The following is an 18,706-nucleotide window of genomic DNA, read 5'->3' as shown; positions in this document are numbered from 1 at the left end:
AGAATGGTTGCAAGTTTTGAAAAATGTGTGGGCACTTGTACCACCACTCGCTTCAGTGAGCTGCGGGTCTCATGGCCAGAGTGAGACCACTGCTCACCTTGCAGAGCCACTAGGCAAAATTTCCAGGCAAGGCAGACCCACTGGTGTCCCCAAACGGAGCCCTCTAGTCCCTACACAGACCTGGAATCAGATCCCAGTGCCAGTCAGGACTGATCTGTTTACATATATACCCTTAAGCTTACACTTTCTATACGCATATACTATAAAGTATCTATGCTATATGAAAGTGTGAAATATATAGTGTACTATATATACTAGATTAAGTATATGTATGCCATAAAGTAGTTCATAAAGTGTGTGTTAATTACATGTATTAATTACATATTACAATAAAATGTTTTAAATACAGTAATCATTTTAGTAGAAAAAGCAACCTCTGCAGGCCAATGTCATATCCATTTTCATGCTGACCGAAGTTCATGGAGTGTAATCGACTTGTCCAGGTTTCTGCACAGACTTCCAGACTCGCGCTGGTGCCTTCCCGCGGCTCCATGCTGTTTCTTAGACTTGCAGCGTGTGACCCGCCCACCGGGAGACTGGACAGGACCGACACACAAAGAGCTCAGCAAGGCCCGTTATTCTGAAGCCAAAGCAGCCCTTCCTGGGCTCAAGTCATACTGTAGATGCTGCACTAGCAGTTATATGATGTTTTCTAAAAAGCAAACAGGGGCGAGAGGAATTATGAAGAAATCAGAAAGGGAACGTGAACAGCTCTGCCCACCGCTGTGCTTGCTGACTCTCCCTCCCACAGGGCTGCTCCTTCCTCTGTGTCTTTGGTTTCCCCGGGGAAAAGGCACCTGATGAGGTCACTCATGCCTTAGAAAGTGCTGTGGAGATATTCGACTTCTGCTCTCAGGTTCACAAAATCCAGTGAGTGTTGACCTTGGTCCCATCCTCTGGTCCCTGACCCTGACCCTTCTGTGGGATATGGGGGTGGGGGACAGGATAAGGGTCAGGGAAGCAGGTGAGGGCTGTTTTTAACTGGACGCCCATCCACCTGCATTCCTTCACCTAATGCACCAGCAGAGTGGGCAAGCCCAGTCCTGCCACAGTGGGACGGGGGATGGGAAAGGCAAGGTGGGGAAAGGACACCCCTCGAAAGCCAACCTGTGCCAGGTTTGCAAGAGAACCCGACGGGGTCTCTCTCTGTACTTCCGGCTTGCTTCTTGGTAGAGGCCAAACTCCCAACACCAAGTTGGAGACCTGAGTTGGTTTTTAATAATTGGGAGAGGAAATGAGTCCTTGGGGTAGAAATGTGTAGAATGACCCGGCCTCGAATAAAGCTGTTAAGGTGAGGTTACCACCCCCAGCCCTGGCTGCCCCCGCACGGTGCCCTGAGGCTTCCCCAGCCTGAGCACCCAGTGCCCGGATTGTAGCCCTCTCTGGTCAACTCCAGCGCGTCACCCTCTGCCCTAAATTTTTCCACCCCCTGAGCCCTTAGTCATCTATCGACGCAGGTGGATGTATTAGCAAAATCAGGTTGGATGCCACACACTGTATCTGAGTTATAATGACCTGTCCTTCCCAGCAATAACAGGGAGAGTTATGTTGTTTACAACTAGTCCATTTGGGAGGATGAGAACTTATTTTCCAGAAAAGTAGCTCAGACGAATACTTAAAAGTAACAGAAAAGTGAACCGAGTAACCACTACTGAGAACCTGGCTTTGGGTCCCAAACTCTTCCTACCTCCAGACCACGTACAATTGCCCTCAACTAAGTCCAAAGGGGAAAGAGTGACATATTGACAATCCTTTCCCACCCTCCCCACCCCATTCCTCACCATGTTCCCCCTTCCCACCTTCTCTCTGCTCACTGTCTTTATCTCTTTCCCCACAAACTTCTTGCCGGGCACCAGTACCGTTTCCATCGGCGTGGCCAGCGGGACTGTCTTCTGTGGCATCGTGGGACACTCTGTGAGGCACGAGTACACAGGTGTGCTGAGCTAGCGTAGCTCCGCTTCCTTCAGCAAACACCGTGCCTCGCCACCTGGCTTTGCGGGAGGAAGGACAGAAAGAATCAAGACCTGGGCCCTGTCCCCAGCCAGTTTGCTGTCTCCCAGATGGGGCCACGCCTTGTGGCTTTGCCCACCGGCAGCTGGATGCCCGCCTAGTGTGCATTCTGGGGCTGTGCATAAGGCATCGGTAGTTGAGAGAGAGCAGGGGGAGGCAGTGAGCTCATGGAGGGAGGGGCCTTTCTAAATAATTTCCCATTGACATTCAACAGTTACTCTTCCTACTGCCTGAAATAGGTGAGGACTGCTTCTTAAAAATTATGACTATTGGCATTACCGGTGAATAATACTCATCTCAAAAGAGAGTAGTAAGTAGGTGTTATCTCAAGTTTTCACTGCTCTTGCTATTATTCCCCTCTTCAATCCTAGTAGGGTTTCAATTGTTCAGAAATAATACCTCTAAAATACTGAAATAGTTATGTCTGAAATGATGCAATTTTTGAGATTTTCTTCAATATACTACAGGGTGGAGAGTGGGTGGGAGTGAGGCTGGGGCAGGGTTGGCCGTGGGTTACTGGCTAGTGGGACTGGGTGATGTGTACATGAAGATTCATGAGGCTGTGTCTTATTGTATGGTCAAATTTCTCCATAATAAACAGTTTTTAAAAAGGAATAACTTGATCAGAAGTATTTAAGTTTATGTTATAGTGCAACCTTGAGTACCTAATTAGTTGTACTATTAATCGAGGGCTTATGAGCAGTCAGGCTCTATCCAAAGCGATGTGTATGTGTTAACTCATTAATCTTCATAAACTACCCTCTGAGATAGGCACTGTTATTCCCATTTTACAGATTAGGAAACTAAGACATGACAGAGTTAAAGTCATTTGGTAACATACTAGTTGGAGGTAGAGCTGGGTTTCAGAGTCTGTGCACTACAGTGCTTTACCCCTTAAAGTAGCCCCTAAATCAGCGATGGCGAACCTATGACATGCGTGTCAGAGGTGACACGCGAACTCATTTTTCTGGTTGATTTTTCTTTGTTAAATGGCATTTAAATATATAACATAAATATCAAAAATATAAGTCTTTATTTTACTATGGTTGCAAATATCAAAAAAATTCTATATGTGACACGGCACCAGAGTTAAGTTAGGGTTTTTCAAAATGCTGACACGCCGAGCTCAAAAGGTTCACCATCACTGCCCTAAATCAGTCTTATACACACACCCCGACTAACCCCATTACACACTCTTAAGGGATCACCGAAGGAAGGTAATTCATTCTGAAAATGAAATGAAAGAGTTCATGCCAAGAAACATGCAGGTGTGAATTTGTGCCTCATTTGGAGGTCAGTGTCCCAGGCCCGAGCTTGTGCTTGTCCGTCTTGTAGCCAAAGACCAGCTGTACCTCACCCAAGAGCCTGTGGGCCTAGGGTGAGCCCACATACAGAGCCCTCTCCACACACAAGGCCTCTCTGCCTCTGAGCAGACTGTCCCCATGGCCTCCCAGCTGAGGCAGAAGCTTTTCTGGTGACTAACTGAGTTATATTTTTCTGGTGACTAACTGAGGCATATTTTTTATAGCCACTGGCTGACTGTGGGAAGTTGAAGGTGAGTTTGATGTCATTCATGAGAGGCAAAGGGAGTAAAATGTTGAAGTGCCACCTGGGGACAGGATTTCTCCGATTACGTTCAGTTCCATGCCCATTTCTCCCACTCTTTGCCTTTGTCTTTCCTGTTGCAGTCATTGGCCAAAAAGTCAACATAGCTGCCAGAATGATGATGTACTACCCAGGAATCGTGACTTGTGACTCCGTCACCTACAATAGCAGCAACCTACCAGCCTACTTTTTCAAAGAGCTTCCGAAGAAAGTCATGAAAGGTGTTGCAGATTCTGGACCAATCTATCAGTGCCTGGGCCTCAACGAGAAAGTGTGAGTGCGGGGCACTGACTTTGCAGTATTTTGTAGTAAAAGATGGGGGAAAATTATGACAGCAAAACAGTCACCCACTTTATTGAAAACTGAAATCTATTCCTTCCCCGGACGAAGGCCCAGATTTCAAAATCCTTCATCTTTCTCCATCCTGTGGATATGGTAGAAGACCCCATTCTACCCTCGTTCTGAGAATCAGAGGGTGATTCCTCAAAGGTTGTGCAAACAGAACAGGGATCCCCTCCCATTTGCATATGTCTGTGGACCAAGGTGGACCAAACATTAAGTATTTATTTATCAACCAACTTTGTGTCAGCATTGGTAGGACTAATAGAGTATCAGATATTGTTCGTCCTCTAGGCCTCTGGTGAAATATATTCCCCCAAAGCCCAGCCTAGGTGCAAGGGTGTCACTTTTAGGCTTAAAATCCTCCAATGGCTTCCAGTCATTTTCATGATGTTTCAATTCCTTGTAATGACATACAAGGTGACCATCTGCCTTTCCAACCTCACCTCCTCCCGTGTCCCCTCCTCTGGGGCTCTAAGTAGATTGTCCTCCCCATCACCCACCCCATCCCTCGTCCACTGGGAAAATCTTTGAAATCCAGCTCAGGGTCCATTCCTCTGTGGGGCTGGCTCTGGAACCACCCAGTCGCAGCCCAGCCAGTCCAGCTCTCCCCGCCTCCTGCCACTAACTCTACAGGCCACGCTTCTCTGAGATTCCTCCTCACGCTCCTCAAGACTGCCCGCCCGCTGCCTTGAAAGCTCTCTGAGGATCATGATTATGGCTTGTTCATTCTTATATCCCCAGTGCTTGGTGCACAGCAGGCACTCGACACTGATGAGTGAATGAACAACTCGCATGGAAAGCGCAAACATATTATTCTTAAGGGTGTTCCAAAATTGGCACAAGAAGTAATTTTGATAGAAAACATAGGTTTATAATTAAAAATTGTAAATTTTTTTATTGATTCATAAAGTATACAGTATAAGGTTATGTATGGAATAGCAAACTGGATTATCATGTCGCGATAGCAAGCACCATTAACTGTTATTGCCTGAGCAGCCGCAATTTCAAAGAAGAATGGTCTGATGATGCCTCCAGCCCAAAATCCGCACCAAACAGTGACACGTTGTGGATGCGTTTGTTTCTCAACAATCACTCGTGGATCAGTTAGTGATCTTACACACTCTGGCCGTCCTTCAACAAATCGTTCAACACAAAACACCGAAGCAGTTCGTGAGAGTGTTGCTGAGAGTCCAGGGACATCCATTCGGCACCGTGGTCAAGAACTGGACATTTCGAGAAGCTCTCTACAGCGTATTCTCACGAAAGATCTGCATCTTCATGCTTACAAAGTTCAATTGACTCAAGAACTGAAGCCTGCTGACCACGCACAGCGAAGAGAGTTCGTTGAATGGATTATGGAACAACAACAAGTGGATACTGATTTTTCGAACAAAATCATCTTCAGTGATGAGGCTCATTTTCATCTTGATGGCTTGGTTAATCGACAAAATTGTCGCATTTGGGGTTCAGAAAATCCACAGGTGATTGTTGAGAAACAAACGCATCCACAACGTGTCACCGTTTGGTGCGGATTTTGAGCTGGAGGCACCATCGGACCATTCTTCTTCGAAAACGCGGCTGCTCAGGCAATAATAGTTAATGGTGCTCGCTATCAAGACATGATAATCCAGTTTGCTATTCCATACATAGCCCTATACTGTATACTTTGTGAATCAATAAAATATTTACATTTTTAAATCATAAACCTGTATTTTCTATCAAAATTACTTCTTGCGTGAATTTTGGGACACCCTTTATTAACCAGCTGGAATCTAAGTTTTAAAGGGCCAGATAGCAGAATTGGGGCTGCAGTAGATTCAAGGAGTCTTTATTATTCACCTTTGTATTCCCAGGGCTCGGCGCTGTACTTGGCATGTTTAGACCATCAATAAAATGCTACTTGAATAAGTGAATGAATAGTAATAATTTTTGTGAGCCCTTATTAAATATTAGGCACTTTATCTCAAAATATACAATATATTCTTTTTGTTGTTGTTAATCTTCATCTGAGGATATTTTTTCCATTGATTTTTAGAGAGAGTGGAGGACAGGGGAGAGAGAAAGAGAGAGAGAGAGAGAAGGAGAGAGAGAGAGAGCGAAGGAGAGAGAGAGAGAGAGAGAGAGAGAGAGAGAAGGAGAAGAGAGAGAGAGAGAGAGAGAGAGAGAGAGAGAGAGAGAGAGAGAGAGAGAGAAAGAGAGAGAGAGAAGGTAAGAGAGAAGAGAGAGAGAGAGGAGAGGAAGAGAGAGAGGCTCCTGACCAGGAGTCAAACTGGAGACCTGTGGTGCAAGGGCCGACGCTCTAACCCAGCCGTGGGCAAACTATGGCCCGCGGCCCATTTGAAATGAATAAAACTATTGAAAAAAAAGACCGTACCCTTTTATGTAATGATGTTTACTTTGAATTTATATTAGTTCACACAAACACTCCATCCATGCTTTGTTCCGGCCCTCCGGTCCAGTTTAAGAACCCATTGTGGCCCTGGAGTCAAAAAGTTTGCCCCCCGCTGCTAACCACTGAGAACACTGGCCAGGACTTTAATGTTTCTTTCTTTCTTTTTTAATCCTCACCTGAGGATCTTTTCCCACTGATTTTATATAGAGTTGAAGGGAGGGAGGAAGAGAGAGAAAGAAAGAGAGAGACATCAATGTGAGAGAGACACATTGATTGGTTGCCTCACACACGTGTCTTGAGTAGGGCCAGGGATCAAACCTGCAACCCAGGTACATGCCCTTGACCAGGAGTCAAACCCACGACTCTTCAGTGCGTGGGCCGGCTATCTAAGCATGGAGCCACACTGGCCAGGCTATAATGTATTCTTAATATCAACCATATCAGATAGAAACTATTATTATCTCCATTTTACAAATTTTAAAACTAAGGCTCAAAGATGTTAAATGACTTGTTCATGGTCACAGATCTAGTGAGCAGTGGAGACCAGGCTCAGCGTGCCACAACAGTGCCGCTTCTTTAGCAACCACGAAAGCTCGTGGGTACAGCAAACATTGACTGACCTCACAGAGAAGTGGCTTCAACTGACCTGGGCTGGACTCGGCTCAGCTAGCCTCGGCTTCTCACGTGCCTGGGGTTCGGCAGGTTGTTGGCAGACCCAGGATGACCGCAGGTGGGATAAGTGGGCAGTTTGATTGGCATAAATGGGACAATTTGGCTCTAGGTGTCTCGTCCTCTCGCACTGTCTCGGCCATATCAGAAGAGCAAGAGAGAGAGCCCAAGGCGCAAGCATTTTTCAAGCCTCGGTGTCGTGTTTGCTGGCATCTCGTTGGCTGAAACATTCACATGGCCGAGCCCAGAGTGGGAGGGCACTGCACGTTACCTAGCAGAGGGCACAGATACTGCAGAGGTCAGCCTGCCACAGAAGCCCAGACTGCCGGACCCCAGAGCCTGCCACTTCGTGATTTTCCTCCACCATCACTGCAAATAAGAGTGTGGAGCCCGGCCAGTGTGGCTCAGTGGTGGGTGTTGGCCCATGAACCAAGAGGTTACAGTTTGATTCCTGGTCAGGGCACATGCCTGGGTGGTGGGGTTGCAGGGACTCAATCCCAAGTAGGAGGCATGTAGGAGGCAGCCGATCAATGATTCTCTCCCATCATCGAAGTTTCTATCCCTCTCCCTTCCTCTCTCTGAAATCAATAATTTTTTTAAAATCGTATTTTTAAAAAAGAGTGTAGAAATTCGCATACAAATATGAACAGGGCCTCCCATGGGAGATTGCCGTTGCTATACCAAGAGGAACCAGGTAGTACGACATGCAGACCAGGAATGAGCTGTTTAACCAAAAGGCTCCTTCAAGAGAGAATATGCAGTGATCAGGCATGCGTGCCCTGCCTGGTCCCCACCAGACACGGGACCTTGGGCAAGATACACTCTCTGCACCTCCATTTCCTCACTTGTAAATGGACACAATCATAGTATCTCCTTAGTAAGGTTTTGTCAGGAGCAAAGGAAATGATATATGTAAAGTACTCAAAACTGCCAGGCACGTGGCATGTGCTCAACAAAGGTGAGCGGGGACAGACTCTGCCAGTATTTATTGAACAAGGTCCCCGGGGCTGAGGAGAAGGCGGCTGTAAGTCGCTTGGACTCTACCGCCAGGTAAGAACACCTCTTTCTCCTCCTCTTGGCATCTGCAGCCCGTGAGCCAGGGGCAGTCGGTTAGAGGCTGGAAAGGAGGCTCCCTGGGACCAAGCAGCCTGCTCTCAGCCCGCCCTGCTGTGACTCTAACATCTCTGTTCTTCTCCTCAGCATGTTTGGTATGGCCTACCTCATCTGCAACAGGAATGAGGCTTACCCTCTGCTCGGTAGGTAGAGGGCCTTGCTTTCTAAACTCCCCTAGTGAACTATAACAACACATGCAGAACAGTGCGCCAATGCTAAGTCTGCGGCATCATGAATTATCACCAATGAACCCATGATCACTATCCAGACCAACTAAGAAAAAGAGCAGTGTTCGGGGCACCCCACGTGCTTGGTCTCTCCCTCCCCACAAAGACCCTGACACCCTCCATTTCTTAGGCCGTTTTTAAAAATCATGTTGATGAAACGATATATAATTACACGTGCCTTCTGTTAATCAATGGAAAACAAGACTGGCCTTCCACAGGGAGCTGGCCAGAAAAGGTTTGGCCCCAAATGAGCCTTCAGCTCTTTTGACAGGATGTGCTCGCTCCCTTGATATTTCAGTCCTGCCTGTTCCTTCCTGTCCAGGTTTCAAAGGCTGTGGCCGACTTTCAGATTTTAATCTGGCACCCCGTTACATATATGTAAAAACACACCAAGTAATAGTGACAGGGCTGCAACCCAAGCTGACTTCGATTTTCTTCTTTTTCTTTTCTACATTTTCCATACTTTCTACAGTGAACATTTGTTACATTAAGAATAAAAAACCCTAACATTTATTTTTACTAAAAATTTGGGTTGTTCTTAGGAGTAAGTCTACATGCTTTTTTAAAGTAAGTTGAATTTTCTTATCACTGATAAAGCTTCTAGTAGCCCTGAGATAAGTATAATTTCTCACTCACAGAGAGCAAGTTTCCTTCGCAGTTTGGAAATAAATTATTGGAAATAAAATATTCTATCCATAATCATTCAATATAGAAACCCTAACTATAATAAATGTATTTCCTAGTGTAATAAATCTTTAGATGACTTCCACTGTGTTATAGGAAAAGGGAGGGAAAACAAGAACTGAAGTCAGCGATCCCTGGTTTCATTCCTGGCTGTGTGATTTCAGCGCACCTCGCTATCTTGCACTAAAATTCAATGGACGTTTTAATGCGCATTTTAAGAGTCGCATATATAAAGTGCATTATTGGGAATCACAACTGGAAAGCTCTAGAAAAAGATGTTAAAACATTTCAAAGTGTGCAGAACCTCAGGAGAGTCCATGAACGATGCCTTGGAAACCCCAAAGGTCTCCTTAGGTGTCGTGTCACTATGTGCTTCTTATGTCTCTCCACTATTTTATCTTGACTGGGTTCGCTCTCTTTTTAAAAAAATAAAAATGACAGGACGTGAGAAGGAGCTGAAATACTTTAGGTGCAATATGAAGGAATTTCTGATGTCCAACTGCAGCCGCATCCTCATGTACGAAGGCTTGTCGGGCTACGGGAAAAGCCAGATACTCATGGAGATTGAGTACCTGTCCCAAGGTGAGAACCACAGGTGAGTGTCTGGCGATGACCGTTTATTTCTTGTCCACCCAGAGAATCCTGATGTCCTTAAAAGTTTCACCTCTTTTAAAGCCCCTCTTCTTTATATAATTTGCATCATGTAAACTACACACCACCTGTTCATTACAGGTGCCATGCACCCTTGTGCTAAATAAATAAATAATGATAATCATATTGAACCAAGACAATGAGAAGCCTGCTGACCCCCGGAGACCCTGATTGCATGCCAGGTGGAGCTTGGATATCATATGTTAGAGCTTCCTGGTTAAGCCCAGTGTGCAGGCAGGTGGAGAGCAGCTGGAAGAGGTGGAGACCAGGCTAGGGTGGGTGTGCAGGACGAGCGCATACATGTATCCAGCCGGCTGACAGTCACGGGTTCACACCGTTCAGCTCTGTCCAGGAGTGGGAGTGACAATGACAGGCCTCTGCATTTTCCTTGGGAAGGCAAAGCTAGGGTATTGACCTCATACTGCTTGCCTCCTCTCATAGTGTGAATGTCATGAGGGCTCTCTGTGGGACAACCCATCGAGTACCCTCACTGTGGTCAGCATGGTTCAGTAGCAGTGATGGTGACCACATGCCGAGGTCTCACTGCTTCCACCACCCAACCTGAAGGCTTTAAGGGGAAAATGCTTAGTGGCCTTATATTATTTTTAGCTGTACTTCTACTCTTTTTAATGTCAGGCCTGAGAGAGGCCTGTTTTAAAATATCTTTAACATTGTTGAGGAGATAATTCACAGCAATCAGAAGACATTCATTCATTCATTCCATTACTGAGTTACTACTATGCTTCAGGAACTGTTAAGTTCTGTCTCCACTTGCGAGAGCTGCTGTAACAAAGTACCACAAACTGGGTGGCTCATCAACAGAAATCTATCCTCTCTCGTTACTGGAAGCTGGAAGTCTGCGAGCAAGGTGTCAGCAGGGTCGGTTCCTTCTGAGAGCCATGAGGGACAACCTGTCTGTGCTTCTCCCCTGGCTTCTGGTGCAATTATTGGTGTTCCTTGGCTTATGGAAACATCACCCCAACCTCTGCCTTCATCATCGCATGATATTCTCCCCGTCTCCAAATTTCCCCTTAGAAAGACACAGTCATATTGGATTAGGGCCCACCCTACTCCAGCCGGACCTTGTCTTAATTTCATTACATCTACAATGACCCTGTTGCCAAACAAGGTCACATTGTGAGGTACGGAGGTTGAGACTCAGCATATGAATGTGGGTGGGGCATGAGTCAACCCATAACAAGTGCCGATGCCCCGAAGATGAAGGACCCCTGATTCCCACCCTGGGGGAGCTCCCACAGAAGAGATGACAATAGAAACGGGATGTGGAAAGGACCATGACAGAGGCATCCTAGGGAGTGCGGTGTGAGCTGAGGGAGAGGCATGTGCGACCCAAACTTGGGACATCAGGGAAGAGTGCAAGAGGCTGCACCTGAACCGAGATGCACAGATGAGCAGGAAGCGAGGACTGGGAGGCGCTGTGGTTCGTGATCACACTCCAGCTGGGGAGACACGGAAGCGAAGGCCTGGAGAGAGTAGATGGTCCTGTGCTGTCTGTTAGTGGTGGAGGATAGGCTGCTGAACAGAGTGTGGCAAGAAAGCACATGTGAGGCCTTGGGGAGTCTTGTATGTCACAGAGAGGAGTCCAGACTTACCCCTTAGAGCAGCAGTTCTGAACCTGTGGGTGGCGACCCCTTTGGGGGTCGAATGACCCTTTCACAGGGGTCGCCTAAGACCATTGGAAAACACATACATAATTACATATTGTTTTTGTGATTAATCACTATGCTTTAATTATGTTTAATTTGTAACAATGAAATTGGGGGTCACCACAACATGAGGAACTGTATTAAAGGGTCGTGGCATTAGGAAGCTTGAGAACCACTGCCTTAGAGGATGGGAGCCACAGAAAAATCCTAAGTGGGAGAGAAGATTTGCATCTATCTAGAAACATTAGCCTCTGTGAATATAATGCATTCAGTGTCATGATGCCAGGCAGGGCAAGAGGCATGCCACTGGGTAGCACTAGTGAGAGGATGAGGGCATGCACCAAGGTGGAGGTGGTGGGCCTGGGAAGAAGGCGAACCGACCTGGGCTTAGGAACCCAGTGGATCAGGCCGAGTATCTGAAGCAGAATTAAGAAAGGCTTGCAGATCGCTTAGGGAGTTGCTGGTAGGACAACTGAATATGAAGAGTCAGAGCTTGCCTTCAACCTTGATTAATTTCCTAAAATATATTTAAGCTCAGCCAGTGTTGCTCAGTGGTTGAGCACTGACCCCTGAACCAGGAGGTCACAGTTCGGTTCAATTCCTGATCAGGACACATGCCCTGATTGTGGGGAGAGGGGGACATGTAGGAGGCAGCCGATCAATGATTCTCTTTCCTCATTGATGTTTCTATCTCTCTCTCCCTTCCTCTCTCTGAAATCAATAGAAACATATTTAAAATATGTATATATTTTAAAACTCTCTTCTGATTCTTGACTTTCTTATAAACAGGACTATTGCTATTGCCTTGACTAAGATCAGCTTCCATCAAACTTTTTATACCATCCAGATACTCATGGCCAATGTCTTAGGTCTGGATGCTTGTAAACACTACAAAGAACGACAGACCAACATTGAAAATAAAGTCAAGACACTGTTGGATGAGAAATACCACTGTATCTTTAATGACATTTTCCATGTCCAGGTAACTACCTAGTGTAAGACTTCCTCAAGAAATAGCGATGGGGCAGGTGAAGCAATGCTTCACCGATTCTTTGTGACCTGGCATCTCTTTGACTTGTGATACCCTTTTCTGTTCTCACCTGGAGAATCTGTGTGGGGAGGAAGTGCCTCCCAATCTTCCCTGAATGAGCATTCCCCTTACTGAGACACAGTGGAGGTGTCTAGAAATGTCACACTCCAGAAAATGCAAATGCTACCTGTTGGTTCGTTTTTCTTCACCTTTCTATCAAAGCTGTGCAATCCTAGCCCACGCCTCTGCTCCAACGGTGCCTGCCAGTGCAGGACCGAGTGTGCCCTGTTCGTTCCTGTATCTACTAGATCCAGTGACAAAGGGCATTGAAGCTGGAGAGGACATTATGGACTATCTGACATGAGGATTTGAAGGCACATAACAGTGAAGTGATTTGCCCAAAGTCACACAGCGAGTGGCTCCCTTTGCTGTTTCCCATAGTTAATGTTCGAATTATTCTTCACACAGTTCCCTACCTCACGAGAGGTGTCCAAGATGAGCATCTTGAAAAAGCAAAAGCAGCTGGAAGCGTTGTTTATGAAGATCTTGGAGAAAGTAAGAACATCTGCAGGTCAAGTAACGGGGGGAGGAAAACTGGGCATCGCATCACAGAGCTGGGCGGCCTGAGGGGCAGGAAGCTTTGAATTGTGGGAAACCTTGTATCCTAACGTTTTTCTTTCTCCTCCATCCTTCCAAACTTTGAGCTCAGAGTCCATTTAGAATGTAGCCCGCCCCCTACAGGCTGCCCCCCTCTCACTGCCCCAGGCTGTGAGTTCAGATTATGCTAAACTTGAACATAGTCCCTTAACATTATTCCTGGGAGTGCGGCCTCTCCTTAAAACTACCCTCTTGGTTTCCCATCTGTAAGAAGAGATGCAGTACGTGTGAGTGGCTTGTATGTAGCCTCTGCAGCAGACTACCTAGGGTGGAACCTCAAGCAAGTGACTTAATCTGCCTATGCATGTGTAAAATGGGGAAACAGTCGTACCTAGTCCCAGGGTTGTAAGGCTAAAATGAAACGCTCAATCAGTGTTAGCGCCCTCTGTATGTTGATGGTCACCAAATCTATATTCTAGTTTCCACCCCTCTCCCAAGTACCAGACCGCATTTCCAAGGACGTATGTTACACGAGGATGTAGTAACTCCCACTATTTCAGTGGCTAGTAGTAAATTTATTTGTTTCCTACTCCAATGCCCTTTCTTCCTCATTCTGATCCCGATCCTTGATTAGCCCATGGTAAATTCATTCATGCATCGTTTACTCCTTTCCTCTTTGCTCCCCTCCTAACCAGTTGCCACATCCACACGTCTACTCAGTTGCTGGGTCCTCCTATTTCTCCGTTGGGTGGTCTCTGGAATCCCCCATGCTCTGCCCCCTGCTGTATCGGGCTCCTTCTGGACCACTGTCATAGCTTTCCAACCAATCTCTGCACCTCACACCTCTTTCACCCCAATTCATCCTCCATATAAGTGCCAGAGTATACGCAAATCCAACCATATACACTACATACTCTCTGAGTAATTCCCATTGCTAATGAGATAAAAAACAATATATATGTATTTTTTAACCTGGAGAAATGCTACTCATCCTTCAGCGTCACCTCTTTGGTGAGAACTTCCCAAATCACTAGGCATGACAGACGCCTCTTCTACCTGCTTCTGTGGCACTTTGAACATATTTCTGGTTGAACTTTCCCCACTGTGTTTGTGAGCCTCTAGGGACGGGAGTCTCTTGCTCATGGCTACAGCACTATTGGCCGGCATTGTTTCTGGCCCATAATAACTGATCGCTAGCATAGAATGCATGTGGCATTGAATCAGGTTTACAATTCAACACCCCCCTTCTCTATCCAGGCAAATAAGCTAGGCAGTCTGGGTAGTTTCTGATGCCAGACTTTGGACCAGGTACATCACCAGTATCCAGGAAGCTTCTTAGAAAAGACAGATCTACGAGTCCTACCCCCAAAGATCCAGCAGGGCTTGGGTTGGGCTTAGGGATCTGTTCAGGTTGTGCCTTTGTTTTAAAACTTCTCAATTGGTTCTAATGTGCAGTTTAGTTTGGAAACTACCACTAAAGATGTGCTTTCACTGTAGGCTGTGATGACAATCTTTGTATCGATTACTCTGTGGCAGTGGTTCTCAATCTTCTGGCCCTTTAAATACAGTTCCTCATGTTGTGACCCAACCATAAAATTATTTTCGTTGCTACTTCATAACTGTAATGTTGCTACTGTTATGAATCATAATGTAAATATCTGATATGCAGGATGGTCTTAGGCGACCCTTGTGAAAGGGACGTTCGACTGCCAAAGGGGTCGCGACCACAGGTTGAGAACCGCTGCTCTGTGGCCTTGGCAGGTCACCTAACCTGTCTGAATTTAACCTGTGCCTAAGGACACTCAGCAGTACCACCTCCCCTGAGTGTTCTGAGGACTCAGCCAGTTAGTTTATGTGAAGAGCATGGGCATAGCATCCATGCTGCTTCTACTCACATTAGAGAATCCAATACACTGTCCTTGCTTTAAAATTGAAGAACTGGGGCCAGTGATGGACTCTCAAATTCATGCTGTTTTGTTTCCTACTCTACTCTCCTCAGTTCACAGATAACACTGACACCACCATTAATTAAATTTCTCTGGGTCAGGGAAGGGCTGTCAGAGTAAACTTGTTACGTGTGGGAGATCTGAAGTGTTAAAGTAGCCTTTGCTGATTATATATAGACTAGAGGCCTAATGCATGAAATTCGTGCAAGAGTAGGCCTTCCTGCCCCAGGCTGCCGGCACTGACTTCCCTCTGGCACCCGGGACTTGGCCTTCCCTCAGGTCCCTGGCTTCATCTGGAAGGTCTTCTGGTCTAATTAGCATATTATGCTTTTATTATTATAGATGTTGATTTCAGAGAGGAAGGGAGAGGGAGAGAAAAATAGAAACATCAATGATGAGAAAGAATCATTGATTGGTTGCCTCCTACATACCCGCTACTGAGGATCGAGCCCGCAACTCGGGCGTGTGCCCTTAACCTGACCAGAATCAAACCTGAGACCTTTCAGTCTGCAGGCCAACCCTCTATCCACTGAGCCAAACTGTCTAGGGCTGCTGCTTTTGTTTATTAAAAACATAGAGGAAAAGAATGGATAACCACATCTCTTCTCACAAGGAACCACAAGAAGCTAACCCAGCCTGGGGTGGTGAGAGGGGGTCAGCCTGGGACAGTGAGAGGGGGCAGCTTGGGGCAGTGAGAGGGCAGCTTGGGATTGTGAGAGGGGGGCAGGTTTGTCCCTACATCCCTCCCAGGCAGAAATGAGGGCCCACGAAGTGAGAGCTGACTCTAACTTGTGCCCCAGCACCTAGATGGCACCTGACCCTCACAGGTACCCAATCGATGCTAGTGAGCAAATAAATAATGCAGACCAGCGCCCTGACTGGTTTGGCTCCAGCACCCAGCCCCATGCATGTGGCCAGTGCATGTGGCCAGTGCGTGTGGCCGGTGTTTGCGGCCAGTGCGTGTGGCCAGTGTGTGCGGCCGGTGTGTGCAACTGGTGTGTGTGGCCGATGTGAGTGGCCGATGTGTGTGGCCAGTGCGTGTGGCCAGTGCGTGTGGCCGGTGTATGTGGCTGGTGCGTGTGGCCGGTGTGTGCGGCCGGTGCGTGTGGCCGGTGCGTGTGGCCGGTGCGTGTGGCTGGTGCGTGTGGCCGGTGTGTGCGACTGGTGTGTGTGGCCGATGTGTGCGGCCGGTGTGTGTGGCTGGTGTGTGTGGCCAGTGCATGTGGCCGGTGTGTGTGGCTTGTGCGTGTGGCCTGTGCATGTGGCCAGTGCGTGTGGCCGGTGTGTGCGACTGGTGCGTGTGGCCGGTGTGTGTGGCCGGCCCGTGTGTGCTGGATATGCATGGGTGGAATGAATGCCAAGTCAATATCCCTGGGAGGCTTCATTTTCTAATAGATTAAAATGACGTGTAGTAAAAGATGCTTATTTTATGGAATGGGTGCTTTTACTGGGCCACAATCCCATCTCCCCTACAAATTTGTGTTATCTTTGCACAAAGATTTGCCCAAGTAAGAGTCCATTCCAGCCAGCTCTCTCCAATTTGCCACAAATTCCAAGTTAGTGGACTCTGAATTCAGCTTTGTTGGGAAGAAAATATTTAATTCAGCCCCACACAACCCAGGGGTCCTCATGCAGACCCACGTGTGGATAAAACCCCGAAGTCCCACAGCATTCGTCTTCCTGTTTCTGTACCTTGTCCAGACAGTGAAACAGGAAAGGATTATTTTCATCATCGATGAGGCCCAGTTTGTGGACCAGACCTCCTGGGCCTTTCTGGAGAAGCTTATCCAGAACGTCCCTATCTTCATCATCATGTCCCTGTCTCCGTTCCTCGACGTGCCCTGTGAAGCTGCCAGCGCCATAATAAAGAACAGGAACACCACCTACATCACCATCGGCGCCGTGCAGCCCAGCGACATCCGCAACAAGGTCTGCCTGGACCTCAATGTCAAGGGCATCCCCAAAGAACTGGACTTGTGAGTAACCTGTTCTGTCCTGAAAGGCATCTGCATTCACTGCGCAGGTCCAGACCTCACCAGATTCCTTAAGATGCGGCTTAAAGTGACTATTTCAGCGTTCTTGCCGGGCCGCCTTTCAAAGGGGCCATCCCTCAGGCTGGTAGGAGGGATGCTGTCCTCCTTTCCTTGTTATAGTCCCTGTGGTGCCTGCTCAGACTGCGTGGGGACATCAATTTGTTTCCCTTTCATCTTGCTGGACGTGAGTTCTACTATAATCTAGTTTTAGGACATTATCATGAGCAAGTGACTCCAAAGTCAAAATGGTAAACATGAAAGACCACAACCTGCACCTAATCGAGGTCCTGCTCAGCAGGCAGCGGTGTGGCCTGGTGCTGGCGTTGCCGGTGCACATGGAAAGCTGGCTGTCTAGTCAGGGCCTCCTGAGCCTCTCAGCTACCTCCTCCTGGGGCTTGACAGGTGTCCCCTGAAGCACACGAACAACACCTCGCCTTTAGCTGGCTGTTGGCAGCCCACCTGGTCTCTGCCGAGGCTCTTTCTAATGAGGATGTCTTGTTTCTGCAAGAAACATTGAAAATATAAACCAGAAATTAATGAAAATGGCCATTTATGAGGTGAGGAAGGGAAGCAAGACTGAGGATGTCCCTTATTTTATAGTTTTGGTTTTGGACAGATGGTCAATGCTGTAGGTAATTAGACAAAAGAAAGAAAAGCAATCGAGACTGAGAGGAGATTATTTTCAAGTGATTGTGAAGACTCAAATATTGTTCCATCCAGAAAGGCGGCTCTTCCAGGTAAGTAGGTTACCTTGTGTTCACTACAGGTACCTAGCGGAGGGAAGCTGTGGGATCCCCTTTTACTGCGAAGAATTGCTGAAAAACCTTGACCAGCACAGGGTGCTTGTTTTCCAACCGATGGAGTCTGAGGAAAAGGCAAACGTGACCTGGAATAACCTGTTCAGTGAGTCCCACAGCGACTTCTTCCCCTGTCCTTCTGCAGAGAGGGCAGCAAGAGTGGGCTTTTCCCTGGGCGGCTTCCACAAGGGACAGAGGGTTGGGGGAGTCCAGGACTGTGGGACCTGATACCTCTGACAGCGGGAGAACGTAGCATTTTCGAGTCCCAGGAGACAACATTACTAGGCAAGTTTACTGTTCAGGCCTTGCCATTTCTGATATCTCTTTCTGATCCTAACCAAGTCACAAGTAGAGTACCGTCTCCTCATGAATGCATTGGCATCTGAGTGAGGGTATTGAACATGTGTCAAATATATGTTTTTTAAGTCATTATTGTTGAGAGTATTACAATGTCCCCCTTTCTTCCCCACATTCTCCCCTCCCCTGTGCCCTTGCCCACCCGACCATAGGCCTTCACCACATTATTGTCTGTGTCCATAAGTGATATATACATGCATATAAGATCTTTTCCTTCCTTCTGAGATTCGTCAGTCTGTTTCATGTTTCCATGCCTCTGGCTCTATTTTATTCATCAGTTTATTTTGTTTATTAGATTCTTTGTTCATTTATTTTGACTTTTTGATATCTATCAACTGTTGATAGATAAGTATCTATTGCCATTTTTTGGTTCATATTTTTCATCTTCTCCTCCTCTTCCTCCTCCTCCTCCTCCTCCTCCTCCTCCTCCTCCTCCTCCTCCTCCTTCTCATTCTTCTTATTCTTATTCTTATTCTTATTCTTATTCTTTCTTATTCTTATTCTTATTCAACATTTCATGTAATAC

The 18,706-nt window shown here is 46.9% G+C and overlaps 1 protein-coding gene across 1 annotated transcript in view; it reads left to right on the top strand.

The window, feature by feature from the left end:
- Window positions 1-18,706, top strand: part of ADCY10 (adenylate cyclase 10) — a 54,939-nt gene that overhangs the window by 12,863 nt on the left and 23,370 nt on the right. The window contains exons 9-17 of the mRNA XM_059673780.1: window positions 812-930; window positions 1,917-1,993; window positions 3,759-3,948; window positions 8,279-8,334; window positions 9,544-9,697; window positions 12,210-12,402; window positions 12,919-13,005; window positions 16,695-16,969; window positions 17,793-17,929. Of these exons, the coding sequence (XP_059529763.1) occupies window positions 812-930; window positions 1,917-1,993; window positions 3,759-3,948; window positions 8,279-8,334; window positions 9,544-9,697; window positions 12,210-12,402; window positions 12,919-13,005; window positions 16,695-16,969; window positions 17,793-17,929 (1,288 nt within the window). The remainder of the gene's footprint in view (window positions 1-811; window positions 931-1,916; window positions 1,994-3,758; window positions 3,949-8,278; window positions 8,335-9,543; window positions 9,698-12,209; window positions 12,403-12,918; window positions 13,006-16,694; window positions 16,970-17,792; window positions 17,930-18,706) is intronic.

This window comes from Myotis daubentonii, chromosome 18, assembly GCF_963259705.1.
Source record: "Myotis daubentonii chromosome 18, mMyoDau2.1, whole genome shotgun sequence".
Classification (NCBI taxonomy): domain Eukaryota; kingdom Metazoa; phylum Chordata; class Mammalia; order Chiroptera; family Vespertilionidae; genus Myotis; species Myotis daubentonii.
This window is presented reverse-complemented; position numbering and strand designations above follow the sequence as displayed.